Source organism: Phyllostomus hastatus, unplaced genomic scaffold (assembly GCF_019186645.2).
Source record: "Phyllostomus hastatus isolate PE091 unplaced genomic scaffold, TTU_PhHast_1.1 phas_scaffold_28, whole genome shotgun sequence".
Classification (NCBI taxonomy): domain Eukaryota; kingdom Metazoa; phylum Chordata; class Mammalia; order Chiroptera; family Phyllostomidae; genus Phyllostomus; species Phyllostomus hastatus.
Window position 1 is genome coordinate 2404502 of NW_025334022.1, and position 20954 is coordinate 2425455.

Below are 20954 nucleotides of genomic sequence, written 5' to 3' on the forward strand. Positions count from 1 at the left end.
CTTCAAAAAGGTTTATTGAGACTTTTCTAGCATGTGTTCTACTATGGAGCTTCCCATTCTGTCAGCTTTCTTCCTGCTTAGGGCTTTGGTGTAATGGCCTGCCATGCATTTATTCTTTTCGTTTACAGAAACAAGTCTTTCTCTGGTCCTAGGGTACATGTATCTAATAGAAATATTACTGCTTATGTAATGCAGGGAATGACCTGATAGGCAAGTGAAGAGACAGAATGATACCTCTGTTGCCTTGTCTAGACTACATTGGAAGCATGGCAAAGAGGAGTAAATTGCCCTGCAGTGGGACCACCCCAGAGCTGGCTCCTGACTACTTTGCCATATGAGCACAGGAGGTTTCAGTTGTAAGGCATAGGAGAGAAGCTCAGGTGAGTCTATTACAATTTGATTTAGGAAACCCCTCTAGTACTTATGGGTCAAGAGTCTTGTAAGAGGAAAATGGCTTTTGGGAAGATTAAAACATCAGTAGAGGGAAGGGCACCAAACTGAAAGCAGAGACTTGGCCTGTATCCTTCCCTCTAACTCTGTGCTTCTGAGAGTGTTCCTAGGGTTGTCAACTGAGCCTCACATTCCTTTACATGTAGTGGATGCAATAAAGTCGGCAGCCTTTCTCTCAAGAATGGCAGCAGCTGAAGGTTTGTTCATCTCTAGAGTTTTCAACTCTGTGAAATCCAAAGCATTATATAAAACCTCCTATTTTTAGTGAGTGAGTGATTATGTATCAAAGTGTAGGTACAACAAGATGGGGGGATACAGCTACTTGCCTAAATATGGTATTTTTTACTTTACTCTTCCTAGAGCCCCACCATTATTATTCACGTTGAAGCTACTTTGTACATAGTTGGATTTCTTTTTTTAAGAAGGCTTCTCTTTCAGACTTCCGGCCAAGATGGAGGCATAGGTAGACATACTGTCCCTCCTTGCACAACTAAAATAGGGACGACAACAATTTAGAAACAAAATAACAACCAGAACTGACAGAAAATTGAACTATATGGAAGTATGACAACCAAGGAGTTAAAATAGACACATTCAAACAGACAGGTAGGCAGGGCGGAATTGAGCGGCTGGGTGGAAGGGGTCATGGCACAAAAAGTGATGGCATAGAATGCTCAAGGCAGCAGCTGACAAACCCCAGGTGTGCAAGATGGCAGTGGGCAGACCCTGGGTGCATAGGCAGTGGCTGGCAAACACTGGGTGGAGGGTAGCAATGGGCAGACCTAGCAAGGCGGTGATTGTGAAGCAAGGCATGGCGCACAAGTAGGCTGGCTGACTGGGAAGTCCCACATTCATGCGCAGATAAGCCAGGCAAAACTGGGGAGCGAGACAGACCCCACAACCCAGGGTCCCAGCGCAGGGAAATAAAGCCTCAAAACACCAATTGAAAACACTTGTGGGGGTTGAGGTGCTGGGAGAGACTTCCAGACTCACAGAAGAGTTGGTTGGAGAGACCCACAGGGTCCTAGAACGTACACAAGCCCACCCACATGGGAATCAGCACCAGAAAGGCCTAGTTTGCTTTGGGGAAGTGGCGGAACGACTGAAATCTGACATAGAGCAGGGCAAGCACCATTGTTCCCTCTTGGACTCCGTTCCCACATACAGTGTCACAACCCAGAAACTGGGTGACCCTGCCCTGGAAAACACCTAACACTCTGCCCCTCATAGGTAAGAGGCGTGACAAGACAAAAAAATGGCTCAAACAAAAGAACAGATCAAAGCTCCAGAAATAATACAACTAAGCAACAAAGAGAGATCTAACCTATCAGATGCACAGTTCAAAGCAATGGTGATCAGGATGCTCACAGAATTGGTCGAATTTGGCCACAAATTAGATGAAAAAATGAAGGTCACAGTAAGTGAGATGAAGGGAAATGCACAGGGAACCAACAGTGATGGGAAGAAAACTGGGACTCAAATCAATGGAGTGGACCAAAAGGAAGAAAGAACAACTAAAAAGAAAAGAATGAAGAAACAAGAATACAAAAACTGAGGAGAGGATTAGGAACCTCCAGGACATCTTTAAACATTCCAACATCCCAATTATAGGGGTACCAGAAAAGGAAGAGGAAGAGTAATGAATGGAAAAGTTATTTGAACAAATAATAAAGGAGAACTTCCCCAATCTGGCAAAGAAAATAGGCTTCCAGGAAGTCCAGGAAGCTCAGAGAGTCCCAAAGAAGTTGGACCCAAGGAGGAACACACCAAGGCACATCATAAGTACATTAGCCAAAATAAAAATGAAGGAGAGAATTCTTGAAGCAGCAAGAGATAAGGAGACAGTAACTTACAAAGGAATTCCTATAAGACTGTCAGCTGATTTCTCAAAAGAGACCTTGCAGGCAAGAAGGGGCTGGAAAGAAGAATTCCAAGTCATGAAAGGCGAGGTCCTACATTCAAGATTGCTCTATCCAGCAAAGCTCTCATTTAGAATGGAAGGGCAGAAAAGGTCTTCTGAGATAAGGTTAAGTTAAAGGAGTTCATCATCACCAAGCCCTCATTTTATGAAATGTTAAAGGGACTTATCTAAGGAAAATAAGGTAAAAAACATGTACAATAAAATGACAGCAAACTCACAATTATTAACAACCACACCTAAAACAAAAAGAAGAAAAAAAACTAATCAAACAACTACAATAGGAATAGAACCACAGAAATGGGGATCATATGAAGGGTTAGCAACAGGGGAATGGGAGGAAGAGAGAGGGGGAAAAGATACAGAGAATAAGTGGCATAGATGGTAGGTAGAAAATAGATGGAGAGGTTAAGAATAATATGGGAAATGTAGAAGTTAAAGAACTTATGACAAATGGACATGAACTAAAGTGGGTAATGTGGGTGAAGAGGCTGTGCAGGATAGAGGGGGATGAAGGGGGAAGATGAGGCAACTGTAATAGCATAATCAATTATATATATATGCTTCTCTTTCAAATTCAACCTCTCTCTTTTAAAAGTGCATTGTTTCAATAGGTATTATAGTATGACTTTCACCATAATTTTTGGTGGGGCTATGGGGCATCAAGAAGTTATATGAACCCTGGCTGTTGTAGCTCAGTGCATTGAGCATGGGCCTGTGAACCAATGGTTGCTGGTTCAATTCCCAGTCACGGCACATGCCTGGGTTGTGGCCCAGATCCCCAGTAGGGCACATGCGAGAGACAACCACACAGTGATGTTTCTCTCCCTTTCTTTCTCCTTCCTTTCCTATCTCTAAAAATAAATAAATAAAATCTTTTAAAAAGAAGTTACATGATTATGTCAGTCTATAGCTAAAGTACTATTTCCTCTGAATAACTAAAATTTGACACTTACCATAGGAGGGGATAAGAGATTCATTTATTAATTTTAACTACAGAAAGGAAGGTACACAATAATAATGAAAGCCTGTGATAAGGAAATTTAACTTAGGGAGGTCAGGGAAGACTTCACTAAGGAATTAATGATTAATGAGGTCTTAAATATAATGGAACATTTACTAGGCAAATATAATTGTGGGAAGTATATGTGTACACATGCACATGAAGTAAGCAAAGGGAGAAGAATGGTGGGACAGGACCATGGCACGTTCTAGAAACAAACACTATACTATATCTGGTATTGTGATTTTAATTCTAAATTTAAGTCATAGGTGTGGGTGTTGAGGGTTGAAAATGCAAGTATACCCATGTTTGAAATATTGTTATGCTAAATCATGCTGAGCACCCATGGTTAACAGAGCATGGGAAAAATTATCAAAAGAAACAAATACGTCTGCATTGTTGAACCAACAATCTAGTGGAGGGAAAAAGGCAGATGAAAAAATATGTGATATACAAATCTTCCTCTCGCTCTTTTACCCCACATGCACACCCACATAAAGGATGTACAGACAAATTCCTGGAGAGCTACTTCATTGAGGTGTCTTAAGTCCACTAAGATTAATCAGGGAAAGCTCCCTGGAGGTGCTGAGGCTTGCATAGTTGTCCAAGAACGATACGAGCTGGTAAATAAAAAAAGAACATATTTCTGGTAGGAGGAACAGCATGAATAATGACTTGGTGTAGAAAGACTATTTTTTTTCTTTATAAACTTTTTAAAATCTTCACCCTAGGATTTGTTTATTGATTTTAGAGACAGAGAAGGGGGTGGGTAGAGAAAGAGGAGAAAGGAGAGAGAAATATCAGTCAGCTGCCTCTCTTACACGCTCTGACTGGGGATTGAACCTACAACCTAGGTATGTGCCCTGACCAGGGATTGAACCCACAACATTTTGGTGTGTGGAACAGTGCTCCAACCAGTTGAGCCGCCCAGTCAGAGCTATAAAGACTGTTTCTTAGGTGGAAATTTGAGATAAATTAGCTTGGTCTAACTGGAAAAGCAAACCAGCCTAACTTGGGCCATCTTAGACTCTGTATATGACCTGTCAACCAGTCAACTAAAATAAGAAATATTAAGATTTACTAGGCACCATGTGAGCAGGAATAATTGCTTATTAGAAAGTTGTTACAATACAAAGGTCAATCTTGATATTCCCAACTTAAATATAGTCAGGACTAGGTTTCTGCAAAACTGTGAGGTAGGTAAAGGTTGCTGCCTACCTCTTTTCCCAGGACTCCTGTGCAATTTTGTATCACTGGGCATCTGTCCCAATTTCTGGAGTTCTACTTGCATGAGTACTTGATTCTTTACAGTTAACTGTTACTCTGATCCCTGGTAAAATAATAGCTATCCTTTCTTTGGGTATTGATATTTTCTGAGGGAAAATTCTTTGAAGAAAATAATCTAAAAAAACACACACATAAAACTTCAGATGAAAGAATCTACTTCTGAGAGGTCCTAAGATGGCAGCTTAGTTGGAGGAATCATGAACCCCTTCCTCTGTGCAGGGGAGAAAAACTTGCTGATCGGTGGAGGAACAGAGCAAGGGACATAGGATATCTAAACATTTATGAAAACAGGACATCAAAAATTATAGCGGATATTGAAAAACCAGACAGTAAGGAGACTGCTTCAGGACAACAGGGACCCAGGGATCAGCACGGAGACTAGTAGGGTTGCAGCCCCCAAGGCCCGGTGCTCCCGGGTCTGCCTCAGGGCACCCAGGAGAGCAGAGTCACTGCTCCCTCCCTGGAAAATGGGGGTTGAGCAACACCAAGGGAGACCTTGTTGCTTGAAGGCACAGAGAGGGGAGTTGGACTGGAGACAGTGTCGAAGGGCTGCTGGCACCCATGCATAGCCCTGGGAGGGGTGAGTAGCCCCAGCCTGAGAGACCAGAGGTGGCCTGGACATGGGTCCGTGCCCCCAGCCCGGTGGGAGTGTTGATCTGTGGAAAACACAGACCTCACAGCCCTGAATAAGGAAAGGGCACTGGGGTTCACTGGTTTCTGGAGCCTGCGGTAGTGAACTCAGGGAAGCATGTGCCCCTTCGGGATTCCCGACTCTCACACTGTGAACCTGGAAGGGACACCACGTTTTGGGGGTGCCTGGAACTGGCAACGGGGAAATTGGTGGAAGTGCATGCCCCTTCGCAAGCCGCAGAGCTTGCACCATGAATCCAGAAAAGATGCGGGTGCTTCCTGAGAACATAGAGCCCTCTGCAGTGAAATTTGGGGGAAGGGTGCATCTCCTTGCAATCTCCAGAGCTTGCACTGTGAACCCAGAAAAGAGGTAGGAGTTCTGCGGGGCCACAGAGGCTGGGAGACCGCTGCAGTAAGCTCCAGGAAGCGTGTTCGGGAATGCCCAGAGTCCTGCAGGGGGAAGTCGGATTGGCTCTGGGGAGAGCACCCTGCTGGCCCTGGGGACAGTACCCCAGGGACTGACTGAGTTTTGACTGGGAAGAGTGATAAGCATTCTAAAGGCACTTCTGCCTGCTGAAGCCAGCAAGACCAGAAAAACTGGTCTGGCCAGTTAAGAAACCAACAAGAGGATTTTTTTCTCTTTTTTATTTTTTTGGCTTTTTTTTTATGTTGTTGTTGGTTGACTGATTTTATCTCGTTTTTCAAGTGACTTTTTATTTTTTAATTCTTATTATTTTTATATCTCTCATTTCCTTATGTTTTTCTTCCTTTCATCCTAGTATTATTCCTTCCACTCCAAATTTATCTCTCTTGCATTCCACCTTCTGCTTTTTTTCTTTTTTTTTTTTTCTGAGATTGCAAGTTACGGCAAATTTGTATTATCTTTTTCTCACTTTTCTGACATTTTTAATGTTAATTATATTTTGGTATTCTTTTTATTTCTGTATAATCTTCTTTGCTTGGCTGGTTATACTGTCATTTGATAGGTTCCCCCTGTTATCTCAATCACAGTGTGTTCATAATTTACTATCCTTCATCTGTGTTCCATTAGTACACCTCTCAAGGTTCTATACTCCTTATTCTTGTTATCTAGATCTCACAGATTCTGCCACATGATTGTTGCTTTAATATTACTGTAAATAAGACCTAGTTCATACGACCGTAAATACTACACAACACCCCTACCTGATCTCACCCACTTCGCAATTTCCTGAACTATATTATTGTGGGGGTTGTCTCTATTCTTTTACACACTACTCCTATTTACTAATCTTTATTCCCACCCTGCCTCAGAATCCGACCTCCCACAGCCTCACAGCTTTCTAGATCCAACTAACAATCCTTTCATCCCCAATAAGAGCCTTATCTTCTTTCCATCCTTTCTAAAAGGTGGCTAGTGGGGTGGAAGATCACGGTTAACACTATAAGCAGCCAAAGGATATCCTATCTCTTCTCTACGGGCTGCTAAAGTAAATATCATAGCATACTGTCTTGCTGTCTTAAACTAGTTTGCCTTACTCCTCCAACTGATCACAAAAAAGAGTAGGGGGAAGCTGTGAACACCAGGATACATGAAGGAGACTGCACCACTGAATCTCACAGGTATTCTACCACAGAAGTTCACACCATAATCACAGGGAACAAGAACAGATCAATTTAAGAAACAGAGCCTAACAAGAAGAGTCCCTCAAACAATGAGAAAACAAAGAAACAAACCCCAAATGAAGGGAAAGGAGGAAGCCTCAGAAAAAAATGCTAAATGAAATAGAGGCAATGCAACTATCAGATATTGAGTTCAAAACAATGATTATCAGGAAGCTCAATGAACTCACAATGAGATACGAGAAACTAGAGGGAAGCTACAACAATCTCACTGCAAACAATAACAACATGAAAAAGGAAATAGAAATTATCAACAAGGGACAAGAGGAAATGAAGAATACAATTTCTGAACTGAAGAACACAGTAGAAGAAATGAAAAGAAGGATTGATAAGCAGATGAAAGGATTAGTGAATTGGAGGACAAAGTAGAAAACAACATCCAGAAAGAGCAAGAAAAAGAAAAGAAGCTCAGAAAGAATGACGAGGGATTAAGAGAAATGCAAGACAATATGAAACATAATAATATCGGTATAGTAGAAATACCAGAAGGAGAAGTAGAAGAGCAAGAGATAGAAAACCTATTTGAAAAAGTAGTGATGGAAAACTTCTCTAATTTGATGAGAAAAAAAGTCACACAAACCCAGGAAACAGAGAGTTCCAATCATGAGGAATCCAAAGAGGCTCACTACAAGACACATCATAATTAAAATGGCAAAATTTCAAGATAAAGAGAGAATATTAAAGGCAGAAAGAAAAAAAAAGGAAGTGATATACAAGGGAGCCCCAATAAGGCTAACAGCTGACTTCTCAATGGGAAAACTCCAAGCCAGAAAAGAATGGCAAGAAATATTCCAAGTAATGAGAACCAGAGGTCTGCAACCAAGGCTACTTTACCCAGCTAGGCTCTCAATGAAGATAGAAGGCCAAATAAGAAGCTTCCCAGAAAAAAGAAGTCTACAAAAACACCTCCACCAAACCAGCTCTGCAAGAGATTCTAAAGGGACTGCTTTAAGGAAAGGAAAGAAAACAGAGAGAGGAACACACATACATAAAAGGCAATGAGTATAAGTACCTATCAATAATAACCTTAAACGTAAATGGATTAAATGTTCCAATCAAAAGACATAGAATAGCTGAATGGATAAGAAAAAATGATCCACATATATGCTGCCTACAAGAGACCCACCTCAAGATAAAAGACCTGCACAAGCTGAAAGTGAAGGGCTGGAAACAAATTTTCCAAGAAAATGGACAGGAAAAAAAAAAAAAAGCTGGGGTAGCAATACTCATATCAGACAAAATAGACTTCCAAAAAAGCACCATAAACAGAGACTCAGAAGGTCACTTCATACTACTCAAGGGAAGATTCCACCAAGAAGATACAAATATTGTAAATATGTATGCACCTAACAGAGCAGCACCCAAATACATAAAGAAAATCTTAGAGGACTTCAAGAAAGATATTGACAGAAACACAATTATAGTGGGGGATTTTAACACCCCACTGTCAAAATTGGACAGATCTTCCAAACAAAATATCAGCAAAGATATAGTAGCATTGAACAATACCCTAGATGAAATGCAATTAACTGATATATACACAGCCATCCTTCCCAAAGAAGCCAAAAACACATTCTTTTCAAATGTACACGAAACATTTTCAAAGATTGACTACATGATAGGACACAAAACAGAGCAAGCAAAAGGAAGGAAATAACCAAGATCAGAGCAGAATTAAATGACATAGAGACTAAAAGCACAATTCTAAGGATCAATGAATCCAAGAGCTGGTTCTTTGAAAAGATAAACAAAATCGACAAGCCTTTAAGCAGACACATCAAGAAAAAAAGAGAGAAGACCCAAATAAACTCAATCAGAAATGCAAGAAGAGAGATTACAACAGATACCACAGAAATACAGAGGATTATAAAAAATTACTATGAAGAACTGTATGCCAAGAAATTTGAAAACCTAGGTGAAATGGATAAATTTCTAGAAAAATATAATCTTCCAAAACTCAGTGAAACAGAAGCTGAAAGCCTGAACAAACCAATAACAACAAAAGAGATTGACGCAGTAATCAAAAACTCCCAACACACAAAAGCCCTGGACCTGATGGTTTTACAGGAGAATTCTACAAAGCATTTAAGGAAGAGCTAACCCTATACCTTCACAGACAATTCCAAAAAATCCAAAAAGATGGAAGACACACAAACTCTTTTTATGAGGCCAACATCATCCTAATTCCAAAACCAGATAAAGACACAACAAAGAAAGTACACTTCAGGCCAATATTGCTGATAAACATTGACACTAAAATGCTTAACAAAATACTGGGAAACCACATCCAACAATACATTAAAAAGATCATACACCGTGACCAAGTGGGATTCATTCCAGGGATGCAAGAATGGTACCATATTCTCAAATCAGTAAATGTAATACATCACATAAACAAAAGCAAAGATAAAAACCACATGATCATATCAATAAGTGCAGAAAAAGCATTAGATAAGGTACAGCACCCATTTGTGATAAAAACACTCGGCAAGGTGGGAATAGAGAGAGCATTGCTCAACATAATAAAGGCCATATATGAGAGACCTACAGCCAACATCATACTCAATGGGCAAAAACTGAAATCTTTTCCACTAAGATCAGGAACAACACAAGGCTGTCCATTTTCACTACTTCTATTCAGTATAGTACTGGAAGTTTTAGCCACAGCGATCAGATAAGGAAAAGAAATAAGTGGCATCCAACTCAGAAAGGAGGAAACAAAACTGCCACTGTTTGCAGACGACATGATAGTGTACATGGATAATCCTATAGACTCCACCAAAAAACTGCTTGACCTAATAAATGAATTTGGCAAAACAGCGGGATACAAAGTCAATATCCAGAAATTGAAGGCATTTCTGTACACCAACAATGAAACAGCAGAAGCAGAAATCAAGAAAAAAATCCCATTTGAAATAGCAAAAAGAAAAATAAAATGCTTAGGAATAAACCTAACCAAAGACATAGAAGAACTGTACTCAGAAAACTACATAACACTGAGGGAAGAAATCAAGGAAGACACAGACAAATGGAAACATATACCGTGTTCATGGATTGGATAAATTAGTATCATCAAAACGTGTATACTACCCAAAGCAATTTACACATTCAATGCAATACCTGTTAAAGTGCCAATGGCTTGTTTCACAGATATAGAACAAACACTTCAAAAATTTATATGGAACCACAAATGACCCCAAATAGCTGCTGCAATTTTGAGAAAGAAGAGTAAAGTAGGAGGGATCACAATACCTGACACTAAACTATACTACAAGGCCACTGTAATCAAAACAGCCTGGTACTGGCATAAAAACAGGCAGATGACCAATGGAAAAAAACAGAGAGCCCAGAAATACACCCAAGTCTCTACGGTCAATTTATATTTGACAAAGGAAGCAGCAACATAAAATGGAGCAAAAATAGTCTCTTCAACAAATGGTGTTGGGAGAACCAGACAGCTATGTGCAAAAAAATGAAACTAGAGCACCAACTTACACCTTATACAAAAATAAATTCAAGGTGGATAAATATAAACCGTGACACCATTAAAGTCCTAGAGGAGAACGTAGGTAGGAAAATCTCAGATATTTCACGCAGAAACTTTTTTATTGACATGTCCCCTAGAGCAAGGGACATAAAGGAAAGAATAAACAAATGGGATCTCATCAAAATAAAAAGCTTCTGCACAGCTAAAGAAAACAGTATCAAAATTAAAAGAGAACTAACTGTATGGAAAAACATACTTGCCAATGATACCTCAGAGAAGGGTTTAATCTCCAAAATATATAAAGAACTTACACGACTCCACTCTAAGAAGACAAGCACCCCAATTAAAAAATGGGCAAAGGACTTGAGTGGGCACTTCTACAAGAACATATAGAGGATCTCGAGACCCATGGAAAGATGCTCAGTATTGTTAGCTATCAGAGACATGCAAGTTAAAACCACAATGAGATACCACTTCACACCAGTCAGAATGACCATCATAAACAAAGCAACAAACAACAGCTGTTGGAGAGGTTGTGGAGAAAAGGGGATCCTAGTGCACTGTTGGTGGGACTGCAGACTGGTACAACCACTATGGAAAGCAATATGGAACTTCCTCAGAAAACTAAAAATGGATCTGCCTTTTGACCCTGCAATTCCACTCCTGAGACTCTAGCCTAAGAACACTAAAACACTAATACAAAAGAACCTTTGCACCCTGTTGTTCATAGCAGCACAATTTACATTATCTAGGTGCTAGAAGCAACCTAGATGCCCATCAATAAATGAATGGATCAAAAAACTATGGTACATTTATACAATGGAATTCTATGCAGCAGAAAGAAAGAAGGAGCTCCTACCCTTTGCAACAGCGTGGATGGAGCTGAAAGGCATTATGCTAAGCAAAATAAGCCAGGCAGTGAAAGACAAATACAGTATGATCTCACCTTTAACAGGAACCTAAACAACAAAACAAAGAAACAAGAAAAATATAACTAATGACATTTAAATAGAGGACAGGCTGACAGTGAACAGAGGGGAGAGATGAGGGAATTTCAGGGGAGAATGTGAAGGGGTCACAGGAACAAATTTGAAGGACAGAGGGACAAAACCTAGGGCGGGTGGTGATGGGAGGGAAGTGGGGAGTGTTGGGTGGGTGGGCTGGATTGGGAGTAAAAGGGAGAAAACTGTACTTGAACCATGATTAAAATAAAAAAAAAGAAATGAAAAAAAAAGAGAATCTACTTCTGACAGGGTGTGAGGTGGTGGGATAGATTATTTTGAGCTTATGACGTTTCCCATTTCCCCTCAAACTGGAACTACCACCTTAGTAGCTTGGCCTTGATTCCAGTGCATATTTGTTCCATGGATGTCTAAAAGTTAGGTTAGGATAAAGTCATAGAGCAAGGGGTAATGGATATGGTTTTTCCTGTCAAATCTGATAATGATGACTCTTTGAAAACAGTCCATGCACTGTAGTGTATCAGTGCAGCAAAAAATGTGGAGCATTAGAGTTAAGATGAGTGAGGGTTCAAATCCCAACTCTACCACTTTTTAGATATGTCATTTTCACTATTAACTTGTGCCTTGATTGCTTAATCTTGTATAAAACAGAGATAAGTGTATTAGTCTTATATAGTTATTAAGATGTATGTCTAATGACCTTAGCCAAGTTCTTGACACTTGATCATTGTCATATCATCACTGTCATTAATGTCACCACCACTACCACCACCCACATCACCCCCAGGTTCCTACTGTAACAGTGTAAAACTTTATAACTTCTTGCTAAAACAAATACCAGCCATCAGCAAAGGAGGAAAGGAGGATACAGGGATCCCAGTTGCATTCACTGCTGCCTACTCTTACTTTAACTCTCATGTCTCTGTCCCTGTTTCTACAGGTACCTGTAGGCTTGGCTGGGCCTATTACTGTGCCGGAGGTGGAGCAGCTGCAGCCATGTTGATCTGTACCTGGCTTTCTTGCTTTGCTGGAAAAAAACCCAAGCCTGTTATGTTGGTGGAGAGCATCATGAGGAACACCAATTCTTATGCCATGGAGCTTGACCACTGCCTCAAACCTTGAGCTTTGACATAAGATTATAGAGGGTGGGAAAGAGGAGGGAAGGGAGACTTGGAAAGAGGTACTAAGACTAGGCCAGTTGCCACCCACCTTTCAGTAGTGTAGCCTAGAGTTGCATGCTTTTTAAACTCATCAGTCATTAATTTTCTCTTTCCCTTAAGCCAGTGCATCAGTGGCTGCTTATAAAAGTTATCAGGAACAATGATTTTCTCAAATGTTTACCTAACTTGTGAGTACCCACTAGCCTCAAGTCCCAAAGTAAGGAGAAGATCCTCACTTGAAAGGTAAATGCACGATCAAACAGCCCTTCAGTCTTCCATAGCTCTTATGTGCCACTTAACCCAAAGTTTCAAGGCTAGGTAAGAACACTTGTGCATGGAAAGACAAGGGAATGGACAGGCCTGGTTCCTACCATTCCATTCCTACAGCCCTTCCCCTGGTACTGATTGCTATCTGTAGAGTGCCACTGCTCAATTTTTTTTGAGACTTTCTCAGCATAACACCTCCACTCTTCCTCTTTTATCCTGACTCTCTTCTTTTTAAGTTGTGGGAAAGCTTGTGGGGAGAGTGACTCCTAGTAAGGAAAACATTAATCAAAGATGCTTGCTTGTAATCTAAGGCCTCTCCCTCATTATGTCTTAGAATATTCATAAGAGTTCATTTTGTATGCTGGCTGGGTAACTGGCATCAAAATATAGTGGCAAGTATTCCTTATTCCCTTATAGATTCAGAAATGGTATTCATTAAATGTTATGAGCATATAATAGCATTTTTGTGCATTCAATAAACATGATTTTATGATGATGATGATGGCAAGGATGTTTCTGCTGGCTCCTTACTGAAATTTCTAACAGAGTTCATTTTTATTGACTAGGATATCCATAGTGGTCTTTTGCCCTTCTGATCATTCCTACTACAATATGTTTCTCTGCCTGTTTCAAATGCTTTCCCCTCCATCTGGGGTGAGTTATACATAAAAGAACATAGCCCTGACATCAACAAGGGCTGGTGTATTTTTAGGCCTGGTCTCCATCCCAAAAGTGCTCGAGGATGGATGGAAGAAAAGAACTTGATGTTGCCCAGGGACAAAATTTGTCTCTTCCCAATACCCAACTATCTCAGGCTAGTTCTACTGTTCCAGGACTACAGCTTTAGGGATTAGGTGGGAAGGTCAGCTCAAATGTTTTATTTTTAATTACTCTGGATCGTTGAGGTACAACCCTTCCTGGAAGGAGAGAAATGGCAAAAACTGGGCTTATTCATTGTATGCTATCCCAAAAAGGGTCAGGGTCCTTATGTTAATCTTATATAAGTAAGTGAATTCAAGCATATATTTCTTTCATTCATTCATTCATTCATTCGTTCATTCATTCATTTATTCCAGACACATTTTGAGTATCCTATTATATGCCATATTCTGTGCTAAGTACTAAGGATAAAAGGATGCAGACACAATTTCTTACCATAAAAGGGGTAGTTGTTGGTATTGTCAAACATGTGAATAAACAATTGTTGAACAGTGTGTTAAGCTCTAGTAAGTGAAGAGGAGCGGGCTAATGGATCACATAGAGGGTCTATTAAACCAACCTGGAGTGAGGGGGTTCATGGGAAAGCTTCTTAGAAAAGATGATGCCTAAAATGAATCTGAGAGACAAATCGTGGAAGCTAGACAGAAAAGGTAACATGTACTAGCAAAGATTCAGGGAAAGCAGTAGCATGGAGATATTCCAAAATTTTTGAATGACCACTCTTACATGTGGGTGGTTTATATCACCAAGATGGGGAGTACTAGAGGGATGACAGACATTAAGGAACAGATGATCAAGTTCAGGTCAAGTATTGTCTTCTTTATGGAAATGGATTGTGTTTAAGATAAGGCATGTTAAAGATACCTCACTGTGAAAGAAGCAATGTAATTTGGTTTATAACATCCCCCCCTCCCACCGAAAAGATGACTAAGAACAGATAAGGTATAAAAGGAATTGATTCAGACCTCATTTTGATTGTGTAGGCAAAATGATGCAACTTTAATTTAGGAGAGCCCAGTATATGGAGACTATGTCGAACATTTGATAAAAGGCAGATCGCTGTCCCCAGAAAAGGCAGCTGGAGCAGATGCTATCCCTTGTCGGGCTACAGAACCTTCCTGGAATTCTGTGAAATAGAATTTGTGGAGGTGATCTAAGTATTTAAGTCAGAGTCTTGGCAGGAAACACATAGCATACTTGGGCTTCCACTGAGATGAGCTTAATGAAGGGGCCATTTATTGTGGCTTGGGTAGGATTTAGAGAACCTGCAAGTGATGGTGAAGCATACAAAGACTATGAACAGTGGAGACCTGTTACCACAGGTAAGGCTGAAGGGTCAAGGGGAAAATCATGTTATTGAAATCTAGCAAGAGCTTTAGCTGTGTAAGAGGGCCTGCCTGATAGGACTTGTGTCTTTAGTTAGGACAATGTGGTCTCTGCCTAAATGTAACACAGCTGGGAGGTAGACAGGGGCATTATCTATCTATATCTATATCTATATCTATATCTATATCTATATCTATATCATCTATATCTATATCTATATCTATATCATCTATATCTATATCATCATCTGTATCTATGTTATTTATATTTATATTTATTTTTATTTTTACATATATATATATATATATATATATATATATATATATATATATATATATAAAAATTCTCTTCTCACTTTCTGATCTTCCAGTGCCCATTACTAGCCAGACTCAGGCAGATGCCAGCTGGCAAGAAACCCTATTGCTACAGCCCATTGTGGTCAGGTTTTTATGGCACAGAGCATGACTGAGAAGGACAGAGAATGGTCCTTGGTGGTATAAGGGGAAAATGGAAAATAACAGCTTAGTGAGTATTCTTACCTCCTGTTGCATTCCGTTATATATTGCTGTCCAGGAAATCAATGCTTTGTTGCTCTCCATGGCCCAGATACCTGAACACCTTGTGAGGTAGTTGTACACTAAAGAAGAGACTTACCAAAAAGGAGTGAACTGAAAAGAATCATTTTAACTGACTGTCACATTGTATAAGGTCCTAGTCAGTTGGTATGTTCCCTCCTTTTCCATGGAAAAGGGATAGAATTTAAAAGGATTTTTTTCTGTGATTAAACCAAGCCTGCAAGAGATTATTATATTCAAAGAGGGATCTAGTCCCTTGTTCAATTTGAATTTAAATTCCTTCCTGCCTGTGTCTGGTTTCTTTCTTGCCAGGCCTTTCTTTTTTCATAGATATTTGACTAGTCTGTTTTTTTTTTTCCTGTGGTCTGGAGCAGGATATGATAACTAAGCTTACCTCCTCTGGCTGTTGAGCAGGGGAAGGAGAGCCTGTGGATCAGGTGGAGGGCTGAACAAATGAAGTGGATCTCAGAGACAGCTTTGACCCATGCATAGCTGGTGGTCATTCTCCCTACATATACACAGATTAAATGCCTAACCATGGGTCCTTTCTGATTCTTGGAACTACTTAGAGCTTATATGTGTGGGGGTGTGGTGAAAGAAGTGGGAGACTATTCACCTGAGCTAGCTTACAATCAACTGAATATTCATTGAGTCCATTTAGTAGGGAATGGCAGATGGATAGTCACTGCCCAATCGGCATTCCTTTGTGTCTGAAGGGTTACAATTTCTACACCTGGGGTGGTGCTTGGTATACTACAAGTGTTAAAGTCACTCAGGTCTGTCTTGAGCAATGCCCTCTCCTTAATGTCACTCATAATCTCTGCTCCCATGGAGAATAAACACCTCCATTCATTTATAGCTTCTGGTATCTTCTAGGCAGAGGATTCCCACCTTGCAGGAGCATGTTCCCTGAATCAAGACAGACAGACTCTGGCCTCTGGAAAAGGGAGTTCTGGCTTCTGCAAGAATAGGTGGCAATAGGAGGTTTCTGGAGGAGGGGAAACCCTGGGGAGATAGGGTAAGAGGAAGCTGCTGGCAAGTAGAGGCTTTACCCATTGTCCAATAAAATGCAGTGAGGAAAGGCCTGGCCCTTTCAGAATGTGATAAGGACAATTTCTTCAGTCTGGCATTCACTCTTGGTAGAAATACTAGTGTAGAGAAGCTTCAGGACTGTATTTGGTCCTAAGGCAGAATGTCAGTGAGAAAAAAAGGAAGTTTCAAAAAACTAATAATGAATACATTTTGTTAAAAAAAATGGAAGACATCCAATTTTTGGCAGCTTGGAAGGAAAGGTATGCTATTTCTAGAACTCACAATCAGTTTACAACCAGGCCTAGTAAAGCTTTCTTAGCAGACAGGAGCCAGGACACTTCCAAGAAGTCATCTCCACCCTGTGTCCTTGGCTTAAAAGCATTTTTTTGAGCTAGAGTGGGGCTCAAGTTGAATGATATTTATTACTGGTCTTTTCTTTAGATGTAGACAGATGCATTTTGAGCTTCAATTTTCATTTCATCTACTTATGAGATTAGGCTCTCCCAGTGTTGATCTCTTTTTCTAAATCCATCAAACTCCCATTGAGTCCTCAAAGCCAATAGCAAATAAACAGTTCTCATGCGTGCACACAATTGATTTAGATTTTCATTATACAGAACTGCTGATATGTCAGCAGGCAGAAGTAGAGGAAGACAAAATGCTTGGTTGTGATTACAGCACTGTATCCTGCTCCTTCTTCCTTCTGCGGAAAAGAAGCCCCAGCAAACAATACTTAGGGGAGAGAAACATTGAGGCAAGCTGGCATCTATGAGGGAAGCCTTAATGTTGACTCTCTTTCATTTAGCATCTCTCCTTCCTGGAGAGGTGTGGCAACTACAGAAAGGAAACAAAGAAAGGTAAAAAGATCAAGGGGAATAAAGAGGGGTAGATAGGTAAATATTGGAATCATTCCAGAGACATATTGCCTCCTCTCACTGTGGCCTATTAGAATCGCATTTGGGGAACTATAAATTTCTTTCCAAGATATATCTCTGTCTATTCTAAGCTAAAATACTTCCTCTAGAATCCAGGGGTGTCCAATCTTTTGGCATCTATGGACCATACTAGAAGAAGAGTTAATTGTTTTGGGCAACACATTAAATACACAAACACTACCAAAAACTGATGAGCAAAAAATAAATAAAAAAGGTTTTAAGAGAATTTATGATTTTGTGTTGGGCTGCAATCATAGCTATCCTGGGCTGCATGTGGCTTGTGGTCCACAGGTTGGATACCCCTGCACGTTAATGAGAAGACAGTCCAGGCTTTTATGTCTGACAAATCAAGGTTTGAATGCCAGTCCAAACATTTATGAGCTGTGTGTCCTTGGTCATAACTTCTCTATGTTTACTCAATTTTCTAAGACAGCATCTCCTATCTGATGTTGGCCTCCACACTCCTCAGAAGCTATAGAAGACATTTACTATCCAATGGCCCCATATCTTCCAGTTTTCACAGGTTGCACAGTGATTTTTAATACCGATTCACAGTAGAATCCTCTGAGAAGTTTTTAAAATGTTTGATGCCTGTCTCACCCCAGTTTAACTGAATCGGAATTTATGGAGGCTGCTAGATCATACTACCACATATTCATCATTAGTATCACTACTGACCTCCTTGTCACCTCTCATTCATTGAAAACTTTAGCACCTGGCTCACTCTCTTCTTTTTCCTTTCTATTTCTGTCACCCTTTTGTAAAATACATCATCCATGTAAACCACTTTACCAACTCCTTGGCCTCTAACTTATTTTACTTCCTTGCTTCCAATGATATTTTTCTTTCCCCTAACCTCGGCCACTTCCACATTTGACATCACTAACAAATGCACCATCACCAAAATCCCGATTTCAAGCCTCCCACTCCCAACCAACATTTCTTATCCTTTCAGTTCATATTCTTTAATATCTTTACTCCCTTCAACTCTTTGATTCCATCCTATTTACCCAAGCTAGAGTCCATATTTCATCAATATAACCACATCTTGAATAAAATTCTCACTCTTTTGCCCATGAGCATGTTATATTGTCACAGATGGGCACAGGTAACCAGGTTCTTGGTGATCGCAGACAAAGAATTAAACTGAACACACAGAGTTTATAGCATAAAAACAGAGAGCAGATTTAATAAGTGATAGTATACTCCACAGAACATGTGAGCAGACCAGCTCCAAGCAGAGACTGACCACAGGGGCTGGAGGGATTCTGTTCTTATAGGGCGGATCCCTCCTGGTTAGTTTTGGTGGGTTTTTATTGCACATATGCAAGTAGTTGTATTATTTTAAAGCTACTGTGCATGTGGTCTCCCATGATTTTCCTTGATTGGCCACTGGAGAAGGGGGTCGCACAATGTTAATTTATTATAATGCTATTATAATGAAGCAGGGGTCATGTAGCATCTTTTGTGCAGGTGCATTCATGAGTCACCATGATTCAGAACTTTTCTAGAGCGCAGGAACAACAGTCTTAGAATAGGGTCTCTGTCCTGTATGGATGTCTTTTATCTTACCCCTGGGGCACCTTGGGAGTTTCTTTCTTCCTGACTATCTCCTGTATCAATACATTTGTTCAACAAAGCCCTCATCCTGTTTGATTGTAACAATCTGCCCAATTTGTACTTGCACCAAATTTCCAACCATTGACAGAAAAACACCATAACTGTTCTTGCACCTTTTCTTGGTTTATACCTAGTGTTTTGATGAGTTCATCTAAGCCCATGACTTTAAATATTATCTATAACCTTTCTACTCAAAGTGTGAGGTATAGTCAAAATCATGGGTGTCCATTAGAAATTTAAAGTCTTAAACCCACCCCAGACCTATTGAATCAAAAATCTGCATTTTAGCATGATTCCCTGGAGACTGACATGTATTAAAGTTTAAAGACATTGATCTATACCAGTGGTTCTCTGCTCTGATTGAAAATTGGAATCAGCTGAAGAGTTAAGACTATGCTAATCTCTATGTCTAAATTCAAAGATTCTAATTTAATTTCTCTAGGGTAGGGTCTGGACATAAATAAATTTTATAAATCTCTATGTGATTTTAATGTGCAGCCATCTTTGAGAACCATTGAGTAAATATTGATGATTCCCATATTAATACTTCTAGACCAAGCCTTTCATAACTCTAAATTCATAAGTCCAACTATATACTCTATATTTCTACTTGAATATCTAATAGGCTTGAAAAATTATACACATCCACAACTAAAATCCAAAATCTTTCTCTTTAAACCTGCTCCTTGTCAATATTCCCATTTTAGTAAGTAAATGGTACCATATTTACTTGGTTTTCCCTTTATCTCCTAGGGTGGCCCTTCTCCTTTTCTGACTTTGCCTTTGTTCTAGCTCTTAATGTTGGAATGCTCCAGGGCATATTGTTCCTTTTCACAATGCAGACTCTCCCTAGGCTATCTCATCTATATGCTAATGATGATCTGATTTAAACATGATCAGGTTGCTCAAATTTAACCTATACAAAAGAAAATCACTGGTTTTCTTTCCACCTTCTCCAACCAGTTTCTCCTGAAAAAAAAAAATCTGTAAGTAATCTGTTTCCTTCCTTCCTTCCTTCCTTCCTTCCTTCCTTCCTTCCTTCCTTCCTTCCTTCCTTTTTTCTTTCTTTCTTTCTTTCTTTCTTTCTTTCTTTCTTTCTTTCTTTCTTTCTTTCTTTCTTTCTTTCTTTCTTTCTTTCTTTCTTTCTTTCTTTCTTTCTTTCTCTCTTTCTTTCTTTCTCTCTTTCTTTCTTTCTTTCTTTCTTTCTTTCTTTCTTTCTTTCTTTCTTTCTTCCTTCCTTCCTTCCTTCCTTCCTTCCTTCCTTCCTTCCTTCCTTCCTTCTTTCTTTCTTTCCTTTCTCTTTCAGCCCCTACCTCCAATCCATGCACCAGTCCTATCAATTCTACCTAGAAAATATACTCCTTATCTCTCTATTTTCTCTGCTGCTATAATCCTAAAACAGTAATAATTTTTAAAAGTCTTAGGAAAAGGGGATTAAAAGGGGATATTCTAATCTGATAAAAAAAACCATCAAGTCTTTACAAATATCATACTCAATAAATTTTAGAACTATTCTAATTTGTCAGAAAAAAGCAATGAAAAATATTTAGGTCGATAATAGCCACCAATAACATAAGGCACATGAGATTAAATCTAACAAAAGACACAGAGAATGTTACAAAACATCATTTAAGAACATGAGAAAAGACTAAAAGAAGAGATAAATAGGTTTCATGGATGAAGACCTTATATCTTAAGGTATCAATTCTCTAAACAAATCAGTAAACTACATGCGGTTCCAATAAATATCACATATTGTAGTGTAACTTTACTTGCTGATTTTTACAACTGTATTCAGACATCAAGAAGCATTGAAAAGATATAGTGAGTACCATATATAATGTTGGTACAGGGATCAACAAATAGATCAATGGAACAAAATAGAAGATCACTATGGACTGAATTGTGTCTTCCCAAAAT

The 20954-nt window shown here is 39.6% G+C and overlaps 1 protein-coding gene across 1 annotated transcript in view; it reads left to right on the forward strand.

The window, feature by feature from the left end:
- Nucleotides 1-12550, forward strand: part of LHFPL1 (LHFPL tetraspan subfamily member 1) — an 82762-nt gene extending 70212 nt beyond the window's left edge. The window contains exon 3 of the mRNA XM_045817700.1: nucleotides 12340-12550. Coding sequence (XP_045673656.1) covers nucleotides 12340-12521 — 182 coding nt within the window. The 3' untranslated portion in view covers nucleotides 12522-12550. The remainder of the gene's footprint in view (nucleotides 1-12339) is intronic.
- The last annotated feature ends 8404 nt before the right edge of the window (nucleotides 12551-20954 follow it).